At 44.7% G+C, this 27719-nt stretch overlaps 1 protein-coding gene across 1 annotated transcript in view; it reads right to left on the bottom strand.

Annotated features, from left to right (window-relative positions):
- PAPPA2 (pappalysin 2) overlaps positions 1 to 27719 on the bottom strand; it is a 275450-nt gene that overhangs the window by 69074 nt on the left and 178657 nt on the right. Inside the window, exons 15-17 of the mRNA XM_025921163.2 lie at positions 17476 to 17647; positions 13371 to 13548; positions 11948 to 12161 (exon numbers count right to left, since the gene is read on the bottom strand). Of these exons, the coding sequence (XP_025776948.1) occupies positions 11948 to 12161; positions 13371 to 13548; positions 17476 to 17647 (564 nt within the window). The remainder of the gene's footprint in view (positions 1 to 11947; positions 12162 to 13370; positions 13549 to 17475; positions 17648 to 27719) is intronic.

Genomic DNA, 27719 nt, shown 5'->3' on the forward strand with positions numbered 1-27719 from the left:
GACAGCTCACCCTTCTGATGTGGGCTACAATGAAAAGGCTGGTTAACATTCTCCTTGAAACCTTCCCTGACTAAAGAGGAAGAGTCAGAGGTCCCAGGGGACTTCAGTAGGCTTTTAGTGGCTGCACTGGGTGAATTCCCATCAGGAATATGGTGTGGCCAAGTGGTGAAGAGCAGGTGACTTGGAATCAGGAGACTAATGCTTGAACTCCAGGTGTGGCTCCAAATAAATCTCTGGCTTTTAAAACATTATTTAGCTTTCTTGTCTCAGTTTTCCAATCTGAAAACAGGGTTTAATACCAGCTTCTTTACAAGATTATTAGAAGTTTATATAAGTTGGTTTAGCATCCCACTTCGGCCCAGGTCATGATCTCACGGTTCCTGAGCTCAAGCCCCGCATCGGGGTCTGTGCTGATGGCTCGGAGCCTGGAGCCAGCTTCGGATCCTGTGTTTCCCTCTCTTTCTGTGCCCCTCCTCTGCTTGTGCTCTCTCTCTGTTGCTCAAAAATGAATGTTTAAAAAAAGAAGTTCATATAAGTTAGTGTATATAAAGTATGTAGTACAATGAATGGCACATGCAATGCTCAGTGAGCAGCAGAAATTACTAGCTCCAATGACCAAAAGATCTACTCAGCCACACTCCTCAGTCCATCCCTCTTTTTCTCTCTCCCTGTGTATGTGATGAGTGTTCTGTGTTAACATTCTACACAGGCTTTCCACCCTACTCAGTTGTGCAGATTTTTGTCCCTCCCAGAATCCTTCAGGGGACAGTCTGTAAATCAGTTTGGCTTAACCTGACCCCATCACTAGACACCAAAAGAAGGTCACAATCAACCTGTTCACCCACTAGGCTAAAGAAGGGATTAATAGGAGACTGAGACAGAGGATGAGGTAAGGGGAAAAAGAAGCAAAGAAAATGCATCAGGGAGAGAAAGTATGGGTCGAAGAAACTCCTATTGGTTCATATATGTGTATGCGTGTGTATGCACGTGCGTGTGTGTGTACAGTGTATGTGTGTATATGTGTGTGTGTATATGTATGTTACATATACATATACATGTATGTATATGTATATGTGATATATATATAACATATATAAAATAATCCAGTGCTTACTCATATGAGTTATATGATGATGAGTATGTTATGTATACATATACATATATGTATATGTGTATGTTATATATATATATCATATATAAAATAATCCAGTGCTTACTCATATAAGATTTTAAATATTCTTCCTGATTAATAGAGAAATCAGCAGTCAGTGTAATATCAAATCAAAAGAGGAAGGACAGTTTTGCAATCAGATGCTCCCTAGCTTGAGATTGAAGGTCACAGGGAAATTTATGAGTTCAGCAAATGCTGTATTTGACGTGAAGGCCTGCACGCCAATGGCTGGAGCCCCGTGCAGCCCGCAGCAGCGAGCTGGCCTGCATGCGGGTGTGCATTTGAGTGGCCAAGGCTTGGAGGAGAGGCTTAGTCACTCTGATGCCAAAAGAGGCTGCAATAGATTAGCCTAAAGCTCACATTATCCTACAATGGCAAGAGAATTGAGGATTCCAAGGATAAACTTTGAATGTATTTACTATGAACACTAATTATAAAGCCAGACAATGTTTTAATGGAAAGAAAACAAATTTCCATTTCTCCCAGATGCAGGAGTGTACCCAGAGATTATAGCGTGTCCTGTCCCTTAACTGGCAAATCACAGAAAACACATGTGTCCGGTCCTAGATATACATAGGTTTAACATGTATTCATATGTGCCTATGCACAATGTCATGACACAGAGTTTAAAAATTACATAGATGATTTTCCTGGTTTTTTTAAATTGCAAATCCAGGATATTTAAGGAATTTCACACATTTACCTTCACTACACATCTCCATTACATTAGCCAAGTCTTTCTTTCGCTTCCTATGGTACGATAAAATCAGTTGAACCTCAGAGATTCAAGTCACAGTTCAAAAAGATCAAAAGGGTCTCAAAATCTAGGTAACATCTCCAGGACATGCCCTTCTTTTCTCCTCCCAGATCAGCCTGACCTTATTTGCTGGCCCCAATTTTTGAAGTATGTCTAGCTCTATCTTACTATTTCATTTCCATTTCTTTCTCCCCACATCCCCCCTTTTCCTTTTCATGGTCTACTGGAAGCCACTGTAGTATTTGGATAACTCACTGAGTTGACAGCAGGATGAGATGAAGTATTTAGAGAGAGTTCTGATTGGGGGAGGAAACTGCATACATATTTTTTAAATTTAATGAACTTTCTGTTTTGATGTGTATGTGTGTGTGTGTGTGTGTGTGTGTGTGTGTATGTGTCTTATAGGCAGAGGAAATGCACTCCCCCACTGGCCCCGGTAAGTGAAGACCTGTACCTCCTAATTGGAAGACCAGCTTCAGTCTTCCTGGTCTCCATGTTGTTTTTCGGGAGCATAGGGCACCAACCATAGGTGGGAGACAACGGCCACTGATAAAAATGTAGCTGAGTGCATTCTTTGTTAAAGAAAGAGTTTACATGTTAAACACACCAAAAGCAAGGGTTATTTTGCAAGGGGAATTAACCTGATGATGATGATAATGATGATGCTAAAATACCGGCTTTTGCTGACCTAAAGCTTCAATGACTAAGAACTGTGCTCAGTTCTTTACAGCCATTACCCAATTTAATCCTTATAAGAATCTATACGTATTCTTATTTCCTAAAATCCATTTTATAAGTAAAAACAGCGATGTTCAATATAGACCAGTGACCTGCCCAAGGTCTAAGAGCTAATAAATGGCAGAGTTAGGATTCACACTTAGATCTCACTAATCCCAGAACTTGTGTACTTAACCACTAAGCCAAGAGATAGATCTTGGATGAAGGAAAGCCTGCTTAACATTTTAACTAAATTTTCCTCGTTAGGGAAGGTTTAGGGAAGTACTAATCTTTAAAGTCAATTCTAGAGATCTTAAAAATGTACCCATATTTTGTCTTCAAAGAAGAACCAGTCCTCCTACATGTGAATGGAGAACAATCCATCAGAACCTATCAATTAGAAGAGAATGAAACCTTGACCCTTGGCTCAAACCATAAGTTCTCCAAGTATTACTGTAAGTATTGCCCACTAAGATGATGCCTGTACACTAACATAGCACTGCTTCTCTGTGTTTTTGCTGGTGGCCATAAATTGTCACGTATCACTTCTCTCAATGGTGTTATGCCAAAGTGCTTAACTCTTCTCATTGATTCTACTGAGATGGAAAATGAAATACAGGCTGTTGGAGCTGGAAGTCACTCAAAATTTTCCCGTATTTTACAGACGTGGGGAAAAAAGGCCCAGAGATATGTAGTAATTTGCTCAATATTGAAAGTCTTGTTAGCCAAGAGCACGGGCTTTGGAGTCAGAATGACTTAACACCATATATCGGCTAAGTGATTATGGGAAGGCTACTAATGATACTCTGAGTCTCAGTTTCCTCATCTGTCTGGAGGATAATAATCTATCGACCCATATTACTATTACCATATATCAAGGTCTGCATTACTATATCATAATATATTATATGATCGTCTTATTATAGCATCAACCCAACAGAACGGAGCCAAGGCCTTAGGCTTTTTAACTCTCTTCCATACCAAATGATCTTTCTATGTGTAGAGATGGCTAAAGTCCACATGTCTACTAGTCCAAGGCCATCCCAAGCCCTCCCCCCAAGTTAGAAGAGACAAACTCCACTGAGGAGGTATACCAACCAAATATCTGTTAAACACTAACGAGTCATAGTGTGAGGCCAATGTATCACAGTTTTGACCTACGTTTGTGCTTATAGAACTCAGCTAGATTGATGTTCTTTGGAAAAACTGATACCACGGGTGACTGTCAGAAAGTATAGCTGTTTACAATCAGGCTGAGGAAGATCTGACGACTACAGCCCACTTCACTTGGCATCTTGATGAATGGCTTATAGAGGGAGAGGCTGTCTAAGTAAAGTTAGAAGGTTGGAATAATTTCAAAGTGAAATTAATTATGGGCCCTAATGAGGTTAACCTAACCTTCACACATAAAGATAACACCTAAATGAGAACAAGGTAACCATGGGAGTGCAAGATAAGGGGGAATATAATATGGTCTTTTTGATAAAATAGAAGTCAAACACATTTATTTTAGCTTTCTGGGAAGTCAAGTGAATGAAACAATAAAGGCGTGATGAATAATGACGTATATGTGCAAGTAAATTGCTTGGGAGAAAAAGGAAGAGGTTTCAAGGAGCCTGTGTGTGTATTGTAAAATGTCAGTAAGAAAGAACTCGTGAAACTACTTAAATTTAACAATTTCTTTGGAGCTACAATTGTTTGTATTTTTTTGACTAACTCCAAAAACAAATAAGCCTCAAAGAGACATGTAAAAATCTGGCGTGCAAAAGTGCTGTGACACTACTTTTGAAAAAAGAAAACATTACTCTGGATATTTTTAGGCAAGTCCAAATCCCATGACTGATACTGTTCTTAAAGAAACAAAGATTCCACTAGGGCCGTGCTTCTTGATTTTGGCCGCAGACTGAAGTGAGTTGGGAAGCTTTGCAAAACACTAATGCCTGGGTCCCACTTGCAGGGATTCTGATGTAACTGGTGTGGGGTAGGAGCTGAACATTAACATTTTTTCAGTCTCCCCAGACGAGTCGAACATGCGGTCAGGTAAGAGCACTGTTGTTCTGGGGAGCTTGTTGAGAGATCTAATCCTTTTGTGTGACTAACAACTCGTACTGAGTTGTGTTAATCAAGTTTACATGTGTGTTGAATAAATAAAAGTAAACTGTCTTTGTGGAAGACTGTTCCTCCCATGTTACTGAGACAAATGCTAGAAGAAAAACATACACATATGTTTTTAGAGTTCTTCTAAAGTTTTTGAAATAGAGATCTCCACTCCCTCCTAAGAAACTGCCCCCCCCTTTCCTTTGCCATTTTTAGCCTCAAATTTAACCCCAAATTCCTATCAAGATTTTTCTAATAAATGCATTTCCATCCATTCATAAAGTATTTATTGAGTGCCTACCAATAAATGTAGTAACCATTGGGCACACAGAGCTAAACAAATATTTATGGTCTATTGGAGAATACAGACAAGTACCTGACAACTTCTACTCAGTGAGATAAATGATGTTGCCAGAAGATTTCTGTGTGCAGTGCGACCCATGGGAAGGGCACTTCTTACAGATGGGAGATCTGATTGTCTTCCTAGGTAAAACCACACCTATGCTAAAAATCGGAGAGTAAGAGTCAGCTAAGGCAAAGATCCTTGTCGGGAGAGCTCTGACCCAGAGGCATGTTAGCCAAGGCTTATGTGAGGAAGTAAAATAAATCCAGTGGCATGAGAACCTACACTACAGAAGGTGTTGTGTGTAACTGTTGGGAGGGAAGTGGTCTCCCAGGAAAGAGATTAAGCAATGAGCCTAGAGAAGTAAGCAAAGCCCAGCTAGACTATACAAGACCTTGAAACTATTTTAAGTTTAAGATTTTTTTTTTCCCCTAGTGAAATGGCAGAAAGGCTGTCCATTCAATTTCACATGGGGAAAAACTACAAATGGAGTTGAGTTTTTTGAAGATCACTTTTGCTGCCGAGTGATAAATGTATTGAAGGGAGAAAGACTAGAGCCAGAAAGACCAGTTGAGAAGTGGAAAAAGATAGTGGCCTGTTACAGGGAAGTGGCAGCAGCGATGGGGAGAAATGGGCATATTTGAGAGTCAGTAAGATGACACTAGATGGAAGTTGATGACTGATTTGATTGGGGGTGAAGGACACCAAAGAGTCTCAAATTATGTGTAAGTTCTTGGCCTGATGAATCGCATGGAACACAGAAGAACATTAAGATTTGAGAGATTATAAGAGGCTCTGTTTTATATAGTGAGAGTCTGAAGTACAGATGGGATATCCAAGTGGCTGCATCCGTGAGCAGTGGTTCTAATGGTACTTATGGCCGTTAATGGAAGAGACTAGAGTGGCAGGTATGGGTTTAGGAAGCATTAGCGTGTGGATGATAGTCAAGGCTATGCGGTCAATGAGCTCCATCCCAGACAAGTGTGCAGAACAAGAGAGAAAAGTGAGCTCAGAGAAACACCGACACTGAAGGAACGGGCAGAGGGGGGAAGCTAGAAAATAAAATTGAGAAGAGACAGAGAAGAAGGAAAATCAGGGAGTGGAACAGAATAAAGGAAGAAGTTTCAAGCAGGGTGTAGCCAACAATGCTGTAATAAAGAGCCTGACTCCATTTTTAATGTTTGCCAAGAGCTTCCAAGCCCCACCGCCTCCCTCATGGAGCAAGCCTGTCAGAAAGGTGCGTGCGTCCTCTTTTGGCCTCAGCAGAAAGTTCAAGCCACACAGGTTCTGTTCACATGAACATAAGCCCTGGCATAAGCCCCGCTCCCTAAGCACCACAAAACCCCAGGCTCTCTCTTTGCCTTTGTGTCTCCAGCCATTTGAAGGTCAACCTGGGATCCTCTCCTTCTCGTCCCAGAAGACCTCATTTTGTGAGTCATAAACCTTTTCATGTTCTCTTGGTCTGTGTGTGGTATCATTAGTTTCACCATCCACACCAAATTACGGGTGGGAGGGTCCATCCTCTCTCACGGTGACCCCAACACAAGCCAAATATTCTCAAGTAACCTGAGGTCCAAGAAGATTCACTGCATTTGGCAGTAGAAAGATCCGTGGCAGGCCCAGATCTAGCGAAGAGATGGAAGTAAAAACGTGAATGTAGGTGTGGAGGACAGAAAAGAGGGCAAGAATGAGAGAGTGAAGACAAACAACTATTACCACAAGTTTCAGTGTAAAAGGGACAGAGAAAGAAAGAATGGTAGCCAGGATGGGAGCATGGGATCAAGAAAAGGCTCTGCTCATTTGTGCCGTAACATGGGCGAAACCTGAGCACGACGAAAGAGAAGTAACCGGGCAAGAGGAAGAGGGAAGCCTCAGACGCAGGAAAGAAAAGGGGAAATGTGTTGAGGGAAATCTCTGAGGAGGGAGATGGGGTCCAGAACCAAGGTGATGAACTTCATTTTAGACGGCAGGGAGGGGGAGAGCTTGTTTGGGGTGTAGATGAGCTTGCACACCTGTGAGCAGACTCTTCACTTTGGGGAATGAGGTGATACACGGGAAGTTAGGGAAGAGGTGTCAGGACTGGATGAGAAAAGGTATGAAGTGGCCTTCAAGAATAAAGACAGTGCTTGTCCTCAAAAAACGTAGAAAGATTTGGGCACGTGGTGGAAAGGTCATGGACCTTTCCTCCTGCTTCTTGGGGTGCTGGTCTCTCCTGGGTTTGCCTATGTAGAAAGATCTGCCTAGTTTTACTTTTATCACTCTCTGCCTCCACAAATTGCTATAATCTACTCTTAATAGCTCACTTCGTTATTTCAGTTTTTAAACCATTTATCCATTTACCTCATTAGAAAATCTAGAAAACTTAGCAAATATATATAAATAAAAAAAGAAAAAGAAAAGATATTCCCTATGAACCTACTAGCTAGAGGTTATAATTACTAGTATCATAATCATTTCCAGCTATTAAGGAAGTGATAAAATATAATCTTAACATGGAAAATAGAGATCATATCATTGATTATAACAATTACTTTCCTGCTTTTACCCACTTATCATTGTATTGTGAATGTTTTCCCACGTCTTTAATATTCTCCCAAACATCTTTGATGATAGCAGGCTATTTCAGGATATGGCTCTACCATCATATAGATGTTTATTTTTGTTTTATTGAATTTTTTGCTCCCCCAACATCCATTTACCCTCCTTCTCAATCTCCCTCTGGGGACGCCATCGGGCTTGGGTGATGCCGACTCCAGCCATGACTTCAGGGTCAGAGTCTTTGACTCAGGCTTAAGCTATTGCATTCGCCTGTCCTCAGGGACTAGATCCACTGCGGGTGGTGCCACTCTCAAATCCTGGGAAGAAGGGGCTAGGAGTCCAGGGGCCCGGTGAAAGTGCCCACCTGTGGCTGCGTCTCCCTCTCTACTGTACTTCAAGGAGAAATAAAGCACATGAAAGGGGGAGGGCATGGAGGCTGCGTGTTCCCGGAGATCAGATCCCAGATCTTCCTCACGCGTGTTTCCTCAGCCCCAGCCAGGAGACCGGCACAGAGCACACACGTGATGAACCTGCCAGCCGGCGCCGTGCCCTCCCTGCCACCTCCAAGTTGAGTGGGACACAACTGAAATGGGTCGATCCGAAGAGAAAAGCCAGATCCAGTGCTTGTCTCCCTTTCGTGTTGAAACAACGTTCAACAGACTTAAGAGCAAGGGAATGTACTTGGCTGATATTTTGGTAGTTGTTTCCTTGTTTTAAAAAGAAATGAACAAAAAGCAATGCCTGGTACTTACACTGAACATGGCAGTTGATAAAATGCTTTCAGCGCATTACCTACTTTCAGCCTCAAAACAGCGCTGTTGGGTAGAAATTACTACCCCTCACATTATGGATGCAAAAATTGAGACACATGGATATTGAGTACATTGTTCAGAGTCATGAAAACAATCAGGTGCGAATCTGGCCATCAAGTGGGCTTTTTCCACTAGGCACAGAACCGCATATAATGAGCATGTGCCCACTCTGTCTGGATTGATCTCCCTGCTTACTTTTTTCAATTTCTTCTCCTGCTCGCATGTCCTAGAAAGAAGTTTAGAGCCCCATTTGTACAACTCTGGGCTCTTTCCACCAAGCGAGGAACAAGGCTGACATAGTTTGTTGGGTAAACAGAAGCGGTAAGTGACAGTGATTTACGCCCGGCTTGCAAACTTCTGATTACCAATCCACCGCCTGCTATGTAAACAGGTGTAAACTAAGATTTAAATCAGTTTACACAGTGGGGTAAATGATTTAATCTTTCCTCAGCACGGTGTTTGTGAATGTAAATGTTTATGCCAGAACCGATGCCGATGTTGCAAGCTTCCAGTTTCTCGACCAGAAGAGCTATGCCAACAAATGGCCCTTGTGTGCCCCTGGCCGGACTGGGAAAGCCGGCCGAGTCAGAGGTGCAGGTTAAGGCAGAAAGCCCAAAGTTCTAGGGGGAAGGCTCGGTCTCAACACAAAGCTCAGCCATGGGCCGAGGGAGCTAGAAATAACCCCTCCACCCTTAATTCCTCCTGGTCTGGAGAATTTTCTCTCCCCCTCAATTATTCTTCTCCACACTGTTCTGCAGATACCTGAGTCAGGTGCAGGTCTGTGAAAAGGGAGGCAAGAAGAGAGAAGGAAGAAGCCAGAAAACAGCAGCCTGCAGGTGAGTTGTAATACCACTTGAAGGTGGCCCAGGTCCTCACTGCCTGTCAATGCGTGCCTATGCAAATTCATCTAGATCCTATGAAAATCACATGCAAATGTGTTTTCAGTTGTCAAAAACTGTTGACTATACCTGCCAGAGTCCACTGAACCCAGTGCTGCCTCTTAATGAATTTTTCATCAGTATTATTCATATTCTCATCAGCCTGGCTCTCGCCTGACTTGCTCCTTGCCTGCCCCCCGCCCCTCCGCCCCCTCAGCCCCTCTCCCCACCCCCGCCCACACACACACACACACACATAGAAGCCTGTAGAAGCCCGGGCTTTCTCTGGAGTGGAAGGCTCTGGACAAAGTCAGACTCAATCCACCCCACAGAAAGATGGCTGAGTACTGACTAGTGAAGGTCAAATGAGAGCCAGAGAGTAAGTTTCCTGATATTCTTCTGTCCCCTTAAAGAAGTCTAGCTTATAAGCAAACCCTGTATCCCTTGGCCTCACTGGTAATGCCATAGCTGGGATCTTGTTAGTTCAAAACACAAATCCCTGGGCGCTTGGGTGGCTCAGTCAGTTAAGCGGCAGGCTTTGGCTCAGGTCTTGAACTCACAGTTCATGAGTTTGAGCCCCACATCGGGCTCACTGCTGTCAGCATGGAGCCCACTTTGGATCCTCTGTCCCCCTCTCTATCTGCCCTTTCCCCCACCCCCCATCTCTCTCTCTCTCTCTCTCTCTCTCTCTCTCTCAAAAATAAGCAAAACATTCTTAAAAATATTTTTAAAAATCCATCTTTAAAAAAATACCTACCATGGGGAGACTTTTAATTAAGTCCTCGGTAAGAAACAAACTAGATTTTCTCCTATACCACATAATTTATGATAGGGAAAGTATAGCTACTAGTTACTGAGTGAAAGGAGTTTCCTTTTTCTGAAAGCTTTTTGTTTGTTTTGTTTGTTCAGAAAAGCCTTCTTTTTCTGAAACCCTTTATTGAGCCATTGGCACAAGGCAGGCAGGGGAGGGGGGTGCATTATTTCCTGCCATCTTCACCTCAACACTGATGTGGCCATTATCTTCAACTTACCAAGGAGACCCAAAGAGTTACATAACTTGCCTGAGGCTACTCAGCTGAAAAAAAGGGGGTCTGACTGGGATTTGAAGCCCAGCAGGACTCTCTTCAGAGCCTTTCCTCTTAAAGGGTGCCGCAAGGCTTTTGTTCTTTCTGATCAGAAGAAAGGCTCCCGGTTTCCCTAGGTCTGGGAATGTTCTAGGAGTGTGCGCGCACACAGAGCCCGGGAGGGAGAAGGCAGAAAGACTACAATGATAGTAATGGCTAATATGTATTGAGTTTTATGTTTTTAAAATAAATTTACCAAACCTTATGCTTAATTACTTAATTAATTAATTTAGCCCCCACACAAGCCCTATCAGATAGGTATTATTATTACTGTCTTTGTTTTACAGATGAGAAAGACCGAGGCGGAGAAAGAAACCTTCCCAGCATCACACAGGTGATAAATGTCTGGACTGGGGACCAGCCCAGGCAGTTTCTCCTAGAGCCACAATCATAAATTCCCAACCGTCCTGATGAGGATGTTCTGCCCACAGTTGGATTTGGGCGACACGCGTAACACTTGGGAAGCTCCCAACACTTACTTTCAAGGAAAACAGTAATTAGGGCAGAAGTATTTTTATGTATTTATTTTTAATGTTTATTTAAAACATTTTTGAGAGAGACAGAGCAGGGGAGGGGCAGACAGAGAGGGAGACAGAGAATCTGAGGCAGGCTCCTCGCTGTGAGCACAGGGCCCAACGCAGTGCTTGAACTCATGAACTGTGAGATCATGACCTGAGCCAAAGTCAGACGCTTAACCGACTGAGCCACCCCGGCGCCCCCAGGGCAGAGATTCTTTTATTTTTTATTTTTTATTTTTTAAAAAAATTTTTTTTTCAACGTTTATTTATTTTTGGGACAGAGAGAGACAGAGCATGAACGGGGGAGGGGCAGAGAGAGAGGGAGACACAGAATCGGAAACAGGCTCCAGGCTCCGAGCCATCAGCCCAGAGCCTGACGCGGGGCTCGAACTCACGGACCGTGAGATCGTGACCTGGCTGAAGTCGGACGCTTAACCGACTGCGCCACCCAGGCGCCCCCAGAGATTCTTTTAAAAAGCACCTAAGGGGGGTGCCTGGGTGGTTCATTCTATTAAGCATCTGACTTCAGCTCAGGTCATGATCTCATGGTTCGTGAGTTCGAGCCCCACGTCTGGCTCTGTGCTGACAGTTCAGAGCCTGGGGTCTGCTTCAGATTCTGTCTCTCTCTCTCTCTCTCTCTCTCTCTCTGCCCCTCCCCCACTTGGCTCTCTCTCTCTCTCAAAAATAAATAAACATTTTGAAAAATTTAAAAATTAAAAAATATAAACAAACAAATAAATAAAAAGCCCCTAAGTGAGGCTGATGGGAACTCCTATGGGAAAGAATATCTTTACAGAAAGCACACCTGGTCAACCTGTCTGCCTGGAGAATACACCTGTGCAGGTAAAGAGAGGTTATACAGAAAAACAAACACAACAAGCAATGGACAACCGGAAGATCTTAATATTATTTCCAAAACAATGGTCTGGGATTTACAAGTGAAAGTTCGAGGGCAGAGAGAACTGCAAAGACCCAGAAACAACCCAGCTTACCTCCTGACTTTACCCTCGGCACTTGGCTCGGCGTAGTAGCCTGGTTTGCATTCGTATCTACAGACGGAGCCCACGTCATGGTTGCCCTGGAGGCAGTGAGGCAAGAGCAGGCTGGCATTTGGGATTACAGGGGGGGCGTCACACTCCAACTTGCAGTAGGCTTCCGGGAGGGACCAGAGCCCGTCTTCAAGACAAGTCAGCCATGGGTTCAGTCCTGACCCCAGGAAAGAAAAGCACAGGATGCTCAGGGCAGAGTCCAGAAACCAACGTGCAGCAGAAAAGAACAAAAACCTGTCAAGCTGTTGGTGTTCTCAGGAAGTCACGTAATTCTTTGTTGAGAATCGTCTCTAACATGTCGGGTCCAGTGTTCATGCTATCTCTCTTTCCCCCACTGAGCATCTCCTGTGATCTCCTACACAGAACGGAGGTCAGGTAGGTATTTTCTGACCAGAGTGGAAGAATAGCTATCGGCCAAATCATTATCTCCCTTCCCAACTACAAATAACAAAAATATATTAGTGGCAGTATCGTGGAAAGCATAATAATAATCAGAGAAGACACCTTGAGAGGGCTTATATGCCAGGCACTGTTCTAAGCATTTTACGACACTTGCATAAAGTTCACACCTGAAGCAACCCGCTGAAATAGATACCATCATTATCTCTTACTTTGCAGGTGGGGAAATTGAGTTTAGGTAACTTGCCAGAGCAGCAGACACAGGGTTTGAACTCGGGTAGTTTGGATGCAGAGTTCTGTACATAAACACCACACTCCATGCCCCAGGGCCATTCATGGTCCCTCCAAATGCAATCCATGAACTTCCCACAGTAACATCACCAACCCACCTCAGACCTACTAAATCAGGCTCTGGCAGCATTAGGCCCAGGAAGTTGCATTTGTAACAAGCCTCCTGGGTCCTTGTTAGGCACACCAAAGGCTGAGAAGAGGTGAAGAGTAAGTGTGGGGTCAGAGCAGGCTCTCTCCCATCTTCAGCTCTTACTTTCAGCACAGCCAGGGGCGATTCCTGCAACTCTGTTCTTACCTATACAATAGAACTAAAAGCACCTAACGCAGAGGAAGGTTGTAAATGTTAAGTAAAAAATGTGCATCGTAAAGCGTTTCTTAATTATTAATGTGATCAGGCAACTGTTACTCAGCTTGTTTCCAGAGGACATACAACCAAATAAAAACAGGGGAGTCTAAGTGTCTTTCATTAATGAGACCTGAGACAGGGCGTCTTTCCACGTCGTCGGGAAAAAGAAAAGCGTTGCCCTTTGGGACTTTGGTGGTGTTATCAGGAGAGGGTGGCACAGCAGAGAAAATGGGAAGAGTCCTAGGGTGGAAGAAAGACCCCCCCACAGAACCCCCAAAGAGTGAGAGGCTGAAGAGAACTTGCGTTTGGCTCCTGCTTGGCTGACAATACCTTGGAGCTTGGCTGGTGGGACACAGGAGATTGAACAGCGCTTCAGAAAGTCTGTTCCCTCTGAGCAGGAGAAGTTTGCGTAGTTCACCAAAGATGGGTCGGGAACGCCACAATCAAGGGGCATGCAGCTCACAGCCCGGTCCCAGTGCCCAGAGGAACAGGTGAGCAGAATTTCCTTCTGGAAACGGAGAATTTTCCTCCATCAAGGTCACATGAAAAGGCTTATCAAAGCAGTTTCCAAGCTTTGGAAGAGTCCTGGTGATTACTGGTGCAAACATTCACAACAGATCAAATTATTTTGCCTCGCTCCCCCTTCGTGCCCTATTGGCTTTGATACAGTCTCACAATAGCCAGGTGGGCGGCTGCTGACCGCCCCTGTTAGTGTAAGAGAATCATGAAGTGGAGACACTCCTCCCACCCAACTCGTGGCTTCCCCCCATGGGCTCCTGGATCCACTCTGTGCCCTCTTCCGCCATGTTCTGTGCCCCTGTGGGTTTCATTCCTCTGACTGTGCTTGGCCCCAACACCTAGCACACTCAGGTGGGAGACTGCAGAGCCAGGAAGGAAAGGGAGGTCAGGGTGCTCATTCTTCCTGCTCCCTCTCTAGGGCATTACTGCCTGCTGGCTTTGTCCTCTGGTGGCCCTCTCCATCCTCTCCTGCACTCTCTTCCTGTGGGTTCTGTTAACTGCTCCCTGCAGTCGACTCTTCAGACCTATAGGTGATGTCACCCTGTCACCCTGGGATTCTGTACCGTATCCTTATGATTTCCCTGCATCCGGCCTTCATAGGTAGTCTCTGTATTAAAGTCTCTCACACTGCCCCCTTCAGAGCATGTCATCCGGCTCCTGCTGACACCCTGGAGGGTGAGCCAACCGATAATGCTACGAACGTACGTATCTCTGCTGGGCAGAGTATCCAAGAACGGCCAAGAATTAATGCCCACAAGGCACCTTCCAAACCTGTGTTTAAACTGGAGAGATTCCAGTTCCCTGAGACCGTCATGTTTGTTGGGTGGCCCTAGGGTTCATCATCACTAAATAAACGAAGAGACATTTCTTGAGCCTCTGGAAAGGGCCAGGTTCTGTGTAGGTTGAGATACACAAGACACCCTCAAGGACCTCATCGTCTAGCAGCATGGCAAGTCACAGGCTGAAACAATGAGTCAGAAAACCAAAGAGGAAGTATGGAAAGAAAGAAAGAGAGAGAGAGGAAGGGACGAAAGGCAACAAGGAAGGAAAATGCAAGAGATAACATTGTTATACGTTACAGCCTAGTCCCTTCTCTAATGATTTGAAGAACACGCTACAAAGGATGCGAATGATAAAACGAAAGAAGGAGCAAATGGGGACCAAGAAGAGAGAAAATATAAAAATAAAAAAGGAGGCAGCCCTCTCATATCTAAGTGCTTGTTTTGTGGTGGGGAGATGGCACATGGGGGCGGGGCTAGAGGAGGAAGCGCCCCTCTGTGAGCAGGAGGTAAGTGTCTGCAGGGAGGTTCCCAGAGGTGGGGGCCCGGGAACTGGCCTATGAAGGATGAGCAGGACTTCCCAGCAGCAGAGGGTAGAGGAGAAGAAAGAGTCCAGAGGGAAGGGAACAGAATGAGCAGAAACCAAGAGGCCTGGAAGTTCACGGCTTGTTTGGGAAAGAGCACAGCCGTCCCTCCAGCCAATGGGTTACCGCAGGTCAGAGAGAGAGCGGGGAGATTCTGCGGCTCAGCAGCCATGCTGCCAGGACACCACAGTGGCAGTGAAGCCAAAGGTAAAATGACTGGTGAAAGCACCTGTCACCCCTGACACTCGCTCCTGGCCAGCTGCTCCTCCCTCTTCCCAGGGCTTCCCTGTCGCCTGCCAGAAGGACCCAAGTCAAAGCCAGACACATTTTTCTGTTTAGTTTCAGTTCTTGTGTCAACAAAAAGCAAATATTCCCCACTGTCTTGTGTTCACGAGCCGGGATCGTAGAATTCCCTCAGTGGGGCCAGCTTCGGGTGACAGGAGCTGTGTTGGCTGACTCCACCGTATGGTTGGCAAAGGTGAGCTCCCACCTTCCTCCTCCCAACCCAGACCCTGCCCCTCACACACTGATCGCAGCCTGGAAGCCTGTCTCAAGCCACAACAATCACAGCATCTGTCTCAAACTCTGCCTATATTGCCTGGTTTTTCTCCTGGCTTCGCCTTCATTAAATATTGCCCATTTTGTCTTGACTTTGCTCCTAACTTTAACACATTGCAAACACTGTCTTTTCTTCTCTCCCCCTCTTTACCTATCACACAAATGTATTTAATCCCTACTTTTTTTTTCAATTCCTTTGCATTCCCTCTATCTTTTTTAGTGTGAGTTAAGCTGGGTGAAGAATAGGTAATAAGAGCTCTGCCTTTCTGACCAAAGCATCACGGACCGATGAGTTGGTGCCTCAAGGTATATTAAAACTTTTTCTCTATGAAGAACCTAAACCATCTGAAGCCAACTCTTGTGTATTTAAATTCAGACTATCTCTAAGCAAGTGAGGATTTTCCGTGAATCTACAATCTACTAAGTAGTCAATTGGTACAAAAGGCAAAAGATCCCAATCTTGGGCACCACTGACACCTGACCACCAGGCTTGCATCCATTTTTTCCTGATCATACCATGGCTTTCTGGTCCTCTCCTCAAGCATCATTATCTTTTCCCTAATGCATCCTTTGTCTCATATTATGGTCATGGTTTTCTAATGGTTGATTTCAAGTTTAAAGATCCCTCTGCAGAGTATTGAAAGCTCCCTAAAGGAAAGATGGAAAACAGAAGTCTTAGTTGAGAATACATTATCATGCTCATAGTAATGGCAGCTTAACAGAGTGCTGTGTGCCTATCATTTAGCTAGAAGCTTTTAAATTTTTTTAAATGTTTAGTTATTTATCTTGAGAGAGAGAGAGAGAGAGACAGAACAAGTTGGGGAGGGGCAGAGAGGGAAGGAGTGAGAGAGAATCCCAAGCTCCTTGCTGTCAGCACAGAGCCTGACATGGGGCTCGAACCCACGAACTGTGAGATCATGACCTGAGCTGAAATCAAGAATCAGATGCTTAGGGGCGCCTGGGTGGCACAGTCGGTTAAGCGTCCGACTTCAGCCAGGTCACGATCTCGCGGTCCGTGAGTTCGAGCCCCGCGTCAGGCTCTGGGCTGATGGCTCAGAGCCTGGAGCCTGTTTCCGATTCTGTGTCTCCCTCTCTCTCTGCCCCTCCCCCATTCATGCTCTGTCTCTCTCTGTCCCAAAAATAAATAAACGTTGAAAAAAAAATTTTTTTTTTAAAAAATAAAAAAAAAAAAAAAAAAAAAAAAAAAAGAATCAGACGCTTAACCAGTCGAGCCACGCAGGCTCCCCTTAGCTAGAAGCTTTTAAATTATTTCCCATCAGTCATCATTATAACTCAATGACATAAATACTTCTGTCCTTGTTATTTCACAAACATGGAAGAAAGCTTGTTTTTACCAAAAATTATACAACTAATAAACAGTGGAGCCAAAATTTCATTCTGCGATTGTCACATGAGCCACGCTCTTAACTAACATGTTCTACTCCCTCCAAATGCTGGAAATGGTACTATGGTAGCTTGCAGACTGTGGAAAATGAGGTAAAAGGTAGAACCATGACATAATCCCCACCTCGGTAACACAGAGAAGAAAATCAGACTCTTTCTCCAACCTGCTTGTCAGGAGGTCCGGGGGTCAAACCACGAGCCACAGACAAGCTGATTACAACCTATCTTATATTACAACCTATCTTATTTACAAATTGTGGACAAGTCTAAGGTGTAGCATTCTCATCTTGAAGTCAAAAGTGGGACCATAATTTCTGACAGGAAGACAGAAACAAGGAAGGAGGATGGGATAAGCATCCCTACCCACTGTCTGCACGAGAGAAACCGACACCCTAGTTGATGAGAACTGCACATGCTCTTACATACCTTGCATTTCGGTGAAGCCGTGCTCTCCTTGCTTGTTAGAATCCTCACCTTTCCTTCCAAATGATTTAAAAACACCTGCCTTTCCCCAATCCAGCCCAGGGAAGGAGTGTAAGTCCCCTCCCTCCCCAGGAGCTTGGTCTCGATGACCACAGGTTTTCAACTCACCTGCACGGGCCTGAGGTATTGCCCGCTGCTGGCCTGAAGGGCAAACCCCCTTTGACAGGTGATAGCACACTTCATGTGACCTGGGCCACCAGAGGTACAGTTCACCATATCCGCGTGATCAAGCAGCAATGGCGCACAGCTGCCCTGCTCCCCACAGGGCCGGTGGACACAGCTGGGGATGACAGAAACAAAAGCATCTTAGACAGACTCCAAACCAGAGGGCGACAGCAAAGACTCTGCAGTTTCCCATCTGGAAAGTGCCTCCAAACCAAAGAGAACGATTTTTCTCCAAACCCAACACTGAACTCATCACCTCCTTCCGTATGACCTGGAACCGTGTGACATAAAATGAAAAAGAACGATAATCAGCTAACAGGTCACGAATGATTAAACGACTTCCTACGGCTCTTCCAGGAAGACAAAATGGTGACAGGACGAGGTGGGGAACGTGTCCCAAGAGCTCTGGATGGCATCAGAAATGGGTAGATTAGAGAGCAATCCTCGAAATGTTTAACCACCGGTACCACTGGGTCCCAAACAATCAGAGCAGACCCAGATCAGGAGTGGATCCTGGGGGCCCCGGGTTGTGTCACACGCTGACCTTTCAGTTGTTTGATTACAGATGGATTCCAGAGGGCCCTACATGAAAGGTCTGGGGTACCTGAGATGGCAGAAAAGGAAACATTTATTCACCGATTGGTGTGGAAATATTTTTGACAACTGTAGCCATAGCACTACCCTCCACTGAACGTCCACACTGGCTAATGAGAAACGGAGCCCATGACAGGAAGAGGAAACTCACACATACTAAATCCCTGTCTTGTGCCTGACGTTGTGCTAGGTGCTTCGGGGACATCATCTCAGCAGAGCAGGACCACTGCCTAGGGCTCTAGGGCCGATCAACCAAGAATGGGTGACAGAGCTTAACTCCCCAGGTTCAGGGTGACTCAGTCTGGACCATAACAGCACCAAGAGCAAAACGAGCATTGCCCTCTTCCCACGGCAGCAGTGTAGACATGAAAAATGAGGGCATGGCCCCATACTGTCTGACTTTGGATCCTGGATCCGCCACTTACTACCTGTGTGCTTTGGTTGAGTTATTCATTCCCCAGTGTTTCAGCTCCTTCCCTCATAAGAGGAGGATCATAAAGGCACATATCCCACAGGGTGTTATGGTTCCCAGGCTAAATCCCCCTACTGCTCCACTGCCGATGGCCCAAGTCCCACCCTCAGTGGCTTGTTTTCTGTTGGCAATCCATACTTTTTGGTTCTCCCATTTCTGTACCTTTGCTCAAACTGTCGAGATTTCTAAAAGGACTTTCTTCTCCAAGAAGTCCCTTCAGGTATTTTCCTCCTGTGAACCTCCCAGGGAAATTTTAAAAATAATTTCCCTCTAACACTCCTATTACTCTATCCTATATTATAGTCATGTACGCATCTGCTTATTCTTTAATTTATCCATCCTTGGATCTACAAGGCAATTGGGATCTGAGTATCTCCTAAGTGCTCAAACTCCCAACCAGATTATGACCTTCTCGAAGACAAATTCCGACTCTGACCCACTTTTATATTCACCATATACCTTGCGGTAGCAAACACAATAAAAGCTGGCTGACTTAAATGTGTTTGCACAGCAAAGTCAGTCAATGGCTACTAAAATGGGTAATTTGTTAAATTTTCAAATGACAGATGGGAATCTGAAACACAAAAATATTATCATCGAACAGTCATTCAACCATCTTGCCCCTATTCATTCATTCACCAATCAACATCTACTGCACACTTACTGTTGGCAAGGTATTCGTTTGAGTACCGGGGGTACAATAAATATCATGCCCCTAAGGAAATCATAGTCTAGTTGAGGTGACCAACACGATATTTTCCTATATTTTCTTGTTCATGATGTTGTTGTCAGTGGTGTCAAATATTAGTTTAAAGGATACTGTGACTCTCATCATCGTTAATTTGCTCTACCTAGAATTCTGTTATGGTCAATGGTCCTAGAATTCTGTTAACAGTCAATGACTTTATTAAAAAGCTGGAAAATATAAGAAAGTGAAAAATTAAAGGTCATTGAATATGCACATACCACCTCGAAATAAATGAGAACTGATTTTAAAAGCACTAATCCAAGGGGTGCCTGGGTGGCTCAGTTGGTTGAGCGTCATCTGGCTCTTGGTTTCAGCTCAGGTCATGATCTCACGGTTCATGAGTTCGAGCCCCACATCAGGCTCTGTGCTGACAGCATGGAGCCTGCTTGGGATTCTCTCTCTCCCTCTCTCTGCCCTTCCCCTGCCCATGATGTCTCTCTCTCTCTCTCAAAATAAATAAATAAAACTTAAAAAACAAAAAAGCACTAATCCATAAAGGATGGATTTGATCTGAATGTGCAAAAGTTGCTGCCTCTTATCTTGTACCCCTAGGATTTAAGTCATATGTCAGTGACATTCTTTATCTATGCTTATTAGGTATAGGATAGAGGTATTGGAGTTGAGTGGTATGAAAGAAACTTTTTTAATCCTCTGAGTCCTGAGCATTCCCTTAAGTGTGGTTTCCCTCAGATTCATTCCACAGAGCCTGGTGGAGGAAGGAATATATGAATTGGGGGGTAGGGACTGTTAACTCTCAACATAAATTCCCCCAAATCCAGTGCTGATAATTGGGTATGCAGTGCAGGAAATAAATCTTTGTCCCCGAGTCTTTATTGACCTCTCTGGATGAGGGATCTGAAACCTGACCATCCTCCATGGGATGAGATCAATACACCTCATTAGTGATGCTACAGAGCTCCAAGTTTCATAGATGCTGCTGCATTCCTTGATGTCCACAAGAAAGTAATATTTCTTCAGCCTGGTAAACAGAGAGTACTAGAAAACATAGTCATTAACAGTTCTGGTTCCTGTCAGCTTGTTGCCAGGAAATTAATGTGAAATAGCACGTGCTGTTTGTCAGTGACTCCAGCCAATTAATTAATCCGTGTCATCGTTGAGGACAAATGCGTGCCGAGATAAGACACAGAGCAAATACTCGGAATGAGCCTCCTTCTGTCAAGATGGGGTTCCGTTCACCGCTGTTGCTAGGCTACCGGTGTAAGAAGTCCTTCCAGCACTGGCAGCAAAGGAGGAAGAGTGAGACGGAAGAGGGGAGCACAGAAGAGGGGGAAAGTGTGGCATGAAATAAGACCAAGAAAAAAAAAAAAGGCACCAAACCCAGACCTGTTTATGAAGTGAGAAATGGTTTTAGGGCAGCTGCTGCAAATTCCTTCACTAGCTTACATTTCCATTTGCTTCCTTTTTAAGGAATTTGTTTTATGAGGACGGTGTTTGTCAGGTCGTTAGCTTCTGATGGCATCTGGTACCAATTGTAGAATTCTCTCCCCTGCACCCCAACCCCCCCCTCCTTTCGTGTTTCTCTTCCACCGCAAACACTGCTTTTCCGAGTGGAGCTGCGTCCTCCATTTCCCCGCCCTCCCCATACCTTCTCCTTTCCACCTAGCGCTACACGAGCTCTCCTCTCAGAAGGATAATGCTAAGAGTCAAAACGGTTTGTCTTAAAACTTCCTAGGAGCTTTCTTCTTATGGTCTTCGGACAAATGCTAACGAAAGTGGCAGGGACGAAATCTTACAATGCCCCAGAGAGGTGGGAAGTTAGGTGTTTATCTTGGTTTGACACACAAGGAAAATTAAGCTGCTCAGGAAACTGGCCGGGGGCCACGCAGCGAGTCAGAGGAAAACCCTCGGGCTGGAGCTCAGAGCCCTGGCTCTCTGGCCAGCCTAGACCACGAGGCCATCTCCCAGGGGGATGCGGCTGCTCTCCTGTTGCCTTCTTCTGAATTCAGGAGCTAGCAGCATTGGCCAGGGACAGCCAAGAAGCTCCTCACCTCAGCAGGGCAGTTAGGGGCAAATATAGAATATTCCATGGTCCATCTTAGCTTCCAGACGTTTTCTTTTTAAATGACAGCAAATCAAGTTGTCAATATTTGTCCAGCTGCCGCCATCTGCGAGATGACCTGCTTTGCATGTTTCCTCCTTTGGCAACAGCTCCTCAGCCTTCCACCCATTTTTTTCAGATCTTTCCCCATACCCCATCACAATGTGTTCTCAGGTAAGGATATGACGAGCCCACCCAGATGTGATTCACGGGTACTTCCACATTAACAGGAGATAAAGTTTTAAGTCAAAGGGATGAGTTTTTCATGATGGAATTTTAAGTCGATAGGCCCTTAAAAATCACACTTTCTAGATGACCACCTACCCATAACTCTAGCTTTGTTTTTTTGTCTCTCCATTTCTCTGATAAGCCTTCGCTCTCTCTCTTCTGGTCCTCACTCCCCAAGGTCATTGTGTTGGAGCGTTTTAAAAAATGCTTTCAGGGGCACCTGGGTGGCTCAGTCGGTTAAGCGTCCGACTTCGGTTCAGGTCATGATCTCGCGGTCCGTGGGTTCGAGCCCCGCGTCGGGCTCTGTGCTGACAGCTCAGAGCCTGGAGCCTGTTTCAGATTCTGTGTCTCCCTCTTTCTCTGACCCTCCCCTGTTCATGCTCTCTCTCTCTGTCTCAAAAATAAATAAATGTTAAAAAAAAAAAATTAAAAAAATGCTTTCAGTGAGAAATCCCTGTAAAAAACGTACAATTACCCTGGGCTATCTTCCTCTTGTACGTAACCTGCTCGTGGGCACCCAGGCGCAATCCTAATACCATCCTACTGCAGTGATGCGGGTGCTTCCTTTGTTGGTTGGGTCTGTGAGTGACGCCGGTACCTGAGAAACTTCTGTCGGCAGTTTTGTGAAGGAGCGGCCCACAGGAGGCAGGCCTCAATCGTGGTTGTACATCCGACTCGTTTAAGCAGCTTTCAAAACACAGATACCCAGGCTTTGTCCTCTGGAGATTTTGATTCTCAAGGCTTGTGGTGGCATTTTAGCATCTGTGACTTTATAAGTTGCACAGCGTTTGCTGCTCACCAGGAACGAAAACCGGTGCCACAAAGGTCTGGTATGCGTAACCCGAATGATAGGTCAGTAAATTCCAGAAGCCAAGACTATAACATAACAAGGCCAATTCCAGGAGGAGAACCTGGTCCCACTGCTTGATTATTACATGTCAATGTATTAAGTACATATTGTCCTGTAGAAGCCATAAGATAGATCAAAAGTATGCAACACTTTTCCTGTTCTGAAGAAGCTTTCAATATAGCTGATGAGAGAATAATAAACTCATGTATTACTGATTACAACTTCAAGGCTGTTTCAGAGAAAGTTTTATCACTGCATATGATTTGACCTCAGTGAAGGAATAGAATCTGGAAAGGCGAAAGAGATATTCTGGAAAGCTACCTCCAATGCTTGACAGACAGAACACAGGCAAGGTAGCACTCTCAGTGCTTTGACAAAATCTCCATTTCCTACCGACCACTGAGAGGTGCAGAAAATTCATTATATGTGGGTCTCCCAAGTTATAACTAACAAATTTAGAGAACCTTTAGTGAAAGGAGCCCACATCCATATTTGAAGACAGACTTACAGGCAAGTTCCCAAAGCCTGGCTCTGCCTCGTAGTGAGTGGTTGGTGAGGAACAGGGTAAGGCCGACCCCAGAAAGCAGACATCATTCTCTGCAGAGGGAGCACACAGACCCCACACAGGGTACACCACGAGCTGTCCCCCAGGCTATACCAAATCAGGCACCTCTTTTTAGTTTTACATTTCTTGAGGCCACTAGAAGGAAGTTGGCCTAGTTTCCAGCCAGGGTCCACATTTGGGATGCTGGGTAGTTACTGACAAATGGGTGAAGTCCTGGCTTTTCTGCCCACAGCTTTGGTCCAAGGATCCCCTGAGGGTCTGAGCCACCACGGAGGAATTTCACCAGACTGCAACAATACTCCAGACTCAATAAAAATGGACAGTGAAACCTTGCTTCTCCCGTGTGAGGCCTAATGGAAATTATGTGCTAAAGACCCCATTTGCTTAAGCGTGAATTTTGGGGGGCGTGGGGGTGACTTTTAACAATGATCTTGGAGGAACCATAGCTTGTTAAAAGTAAAACGGACCTTAAACATAATTCAACTCAAATTCCTCGTTTTAGAGATGAGGAAAATGAGCCCGAAAGAAACGATGGGGTATTCCAGAACACTAAGACTACAATATAACAACAAAGACACATTTAATTAAGCTTTGGCTCAAACTCAAAATCAGAATGACATCAGCTCATGGACTCTTCTCAAGTCAACATCCCACCCTCCCGTAAGCAGCCAGAAAAAGCTGACCACAATTTGATATCTGGAATCTAGGTTAGTTTAGGAGAAACTGTCTGGCATCTGTAACACACGTTTGACAAACAGCATGGTGTAATGGAGAAAGTAGGAGATCAAGGCCAATGTGACCTGGGTTCAGGTCTTGGCTTGCCCCTGCTTACCTCTAGGAACTTGGGTAAGTCTCTTAACTGCTCTGGCCCTCTGTCTGCAAATTTGTAAAATGATGGGTTTGAACTAGGTTCTCTTAAAGGTCCCTTCCAGCTCTAACATGATATTTAATTTCCTAGATGAGGTGATGGTGGTATTGGGGTGGGAGTACAGAAAACCCATGAATGGGCAGGATGTGGTAGAGAACAAGAAAGAGTTTCTGACCATCTTTCTTGCCCAGTGTACGTTTTTGCTTAATGTCCCAACTTTTCAGTTGCTTAAACAAAACATTGCAATTCATTTATCCAAGAAGTACCACCATTGACCAAACAGCAATCCCAGTGGTTTCTGCAGAAACAGCTCTTTTAAGGTTAAATAGTAAACAGGATCAGATTTCTCGCCATTCCCCTACTGTGTTTTATTGATTCTTATTGAAATAAGAGGCTGTGGGCTAAGAAGGAATGTATGCTCCGGATTTGCCAGCAGATAGAAGTGCAATGTACAGAATGGAGAGTGGACTGGAAGGGACAGAGTCCTCATTAATCTTGCCTCCACCAACAACAAAACCAAATAATAATAATAGCATCCGTCCTTAGAGAGCTTTGCTGTTTCTCCAAACCAATACAAAAAGATACCGTCTCTACTCTGGCTGCCCATTCTACCTCCTCGTCACTCTGGCTCCATGTTTTGCTTTGTAGGACAGGAACAAGCATAAATGTCAAGTATATTTCCATCAGCCATCTTGGGCAAAACAGTGCTAGTGCTTTGAGGGGGCTTTTCCTCAAGTACAATACCAACCAGGAAGGGAAAATTAATTCAAGTTCTTCTCCTCTGAAGATTCTCATCTGAGAGGAAACAGAGATCTTGATAGTAATTGTTTCTTCCCTCGTGACAGAGAAATGATGAATTACTGTACTAAGCAGACTTCTTCCATTCCTGTATTTTGAAGAAAGCAGAGGTTCTCCTGCCTCTCTATTGAAGGTTCTGCCCCAAAGTCGGCCTTTTGGGAAAGGTCCATCTCTTCCTAGAATGTGACCTATTTGTAAGTTCAGGACTGGACTCTGGTGACCCCAGTACCGGGTAATTTGCTTCACTCATTTCTAATTCTGGGCACAGTTTTTTACCATGCCTGGCTGTAACACTAGAAGTCCCATCCAAATGCCCCCTGTCCTTCTAAAGAGAAACAGATTTACTTCACACAGCCAAAAGCGCTCCCTTTCAAAATCCCTGCCTCACCAAGTTTCAGAACCCATGATTTTAATGTAGATTATAAAATATGTGGAATACCAAAGGAAGAGTCAAAACAATTGTTGGCTAATTAGTAGAGGATATGCTTCCCTAGCATTGCATCAGGGAAACAGAATCACCCATCAGAAATAACAACAACATGGGGTGCCTGGGTGGCTCAGTTGGTTAAGCATCCAACTCTCGATCTCGGCTCAGGTCACGATCTCACAGTTCATGGGTCTGAGCCCTGCATCAGGCTCTGTGCTGGCAGCGTGGAGCCTGCTTGGGATTCTGTCTCTCCCTCTCTCTGCCCCTTCCCCACTTGTACTCTTGAAAGAAAGAAAGAAAGAAAGAAAGAAAGAAAGAAAGAAAGAAAGAAAGAAAGAAAGAAAAACATATATGTGTGTGTGAATTATAAAAACATAAATTATGTATATATATATATATGTGTGTGTGTGTATATATATATACACACACACACACACACACACACACACACACACACACATATGTATGTATATATTTCTAGTTTTCAAAGGCAGTAACCATCTCCACGGGGGGCAGTTCCTAACAAGGAGTGATCACTGGAGCCCCCAAATGATTGTACTGTGGACTCTTGTCCTACCAACCCTTCATCCCTGGGTACCAATGAAACTATTAATCTGGGGGTGACCCTTCCCCAGCCACACTCATAGGCCCAGCCCAAGGACTTGTGAAACACATGTAGTCAAGTGAGGGAGCAGCACAGTCCTGCGAATGAAGATTAGTGGGCATGAGTTTCATTCCACATCATTCCTAGAAAGTTCCTACAAGGCAGGAAGAAGGGGTAGCATGACTTCTCTGTGGCTATTCATAAGCTGTGTAAACTGAGGTCTTGAGGATTTGCGAGCCAGCACCTTGAATGAGTGTCAAATTCACACATAAAAGTTAAACAGGCGTTCTGAAACCAACTCCAATATAGTGGCCGGGGCGGGGGGCAGGGGGCGTGCAGATTCCCACACTGGGATGCCGGTAGGACGTCTGAAAATTTAACTCAATCCTGACACTACCTGCCCAGAGAAAGCATCAGATGCCACAAGTTAAAAAATCAGTCCCACTCAGGCACCAGTCACAAACCCAAGTTGTTACCTATACAGTAAAACCTTGGTTTGCGAGCATAATTTGTTTGGGAAACATGCTTGTAATCCAAAGCACTTGTGTATCAAAACAAGTATCAAGAACCATTGACTCAGTTGTGCTCATGCGATGTTCAGCATCACGTACTACTCATATTGCAAGACATCACTTGTTCATCAAGTTACGATTTATTAGAAACATTTGCTTGTCTTGCGGAATACTCACAGAACAAATTACTCACAATCCAAGGCTTTACTGTACTTCTGACTGACTGGCTATAAATCAGAGGTTCAAACCTCCTCCTCAGGTTTGATTAATTTGCTAGAGCTGTTCATAGAACTCAGAGAAACATTTTACTTACTGGTTACCAGTTTATTATATATAAAGTAATAAATACAACTCAGGAATAGCCAGAAGGAGAGATACATAGGACAAGGCATGGGGAAAGGACATGGAGCTTCCATGCCCTCTCCAGGCGTGCCACCCTCCCCAGTCTCCATGTGTTCACCAACCCAGAAGCTCTCAGAACACAGCCTTTTGGAATTTTATGGAGGCTTCATTACATAGGCTTGGTTGATTGATTCAACCTTCAGCCCTTTCCCACTCTCCAGAGGTCAGAGGGAAAGACTGAAAGTTCTAACCCTCTAATCATGTGTTTGGCTTCACAGACAACCAGCCCCATCCTGAAGTGTTTTTCCAAAAGTCACCTCATTCACATAACAAAAGACACCTTTATCACTCTCAACACTTAAGAAATTCCAAGGGTTTGGGAGCTGTGAGCCAGGAACCGTGGACTAAGACCAAATACCATAATAACGCAGAAGTAGAACATAAAACACGTGCTGGGCCCCTTTGGGAATCTCCCTCTCCCCCTTGGCTTCCTTTCCCCAGAAAGTTTCTGGACTCCCCAACAGAAGCTTCACGTTGTTCCCATCATCTCATAATCCGGGGATTTGTCAGTCCTTGGTTGACATCAGATTTGGAACGTTACTCCCTTCTGTTCTTTTCTTCCTCCTAGCTCTCCCACGCCTTGCAACGTCCCTGGTTTGTGTGCTTATAGAGAAATGAAGGCCCAAAGAAGGGAAGGGACTGTCCTAAAATCAGGTGATGAAACTGATGATGTAGCCAACAGCAGGAGACAGGGGTCTGGACGTTGGGCTTGCTGCCACTTCAATCCCAGACTTCCTCTGCCTCCATGGTTAGAGCTACACAGAACCAGACATGGCCTGAGAGTCATTCCAACCAGAACTTATGGTCAAATCCGTCAACAGTGTCTGTCTACTTGGCAGGCTGGCAAAATGACAGAATCCTGAAAATATTGGTTTGTTTTTATTTTCTGTGCTCTCTCCGCCAGCTGCTATGAATATAGACCATAAGGACAGGGCCAGCCCTGAGCAAAATTGAGAAGCAGGTGACATTTTAAACTCAACGCTCTTTGCAGAACCACTTTTTCTATTTTTCATACTGCCCCAAGCTTCCAGATGCCTACCCTAACTTGCATTTCAGCAGG

This window comes from Puma concolor, chromosome E4 (genome assembly GCF_028749965.1).
Source record: "Puma concolor isolate L17-30 chromosome E4, mPumCon1.1.hap2, whole genome shotgun sequence".
NCBI lineage: Eukaryota > Metazoa > Chordata > Mammalia > Carnivora > Felidae > Puma > Puma concolor.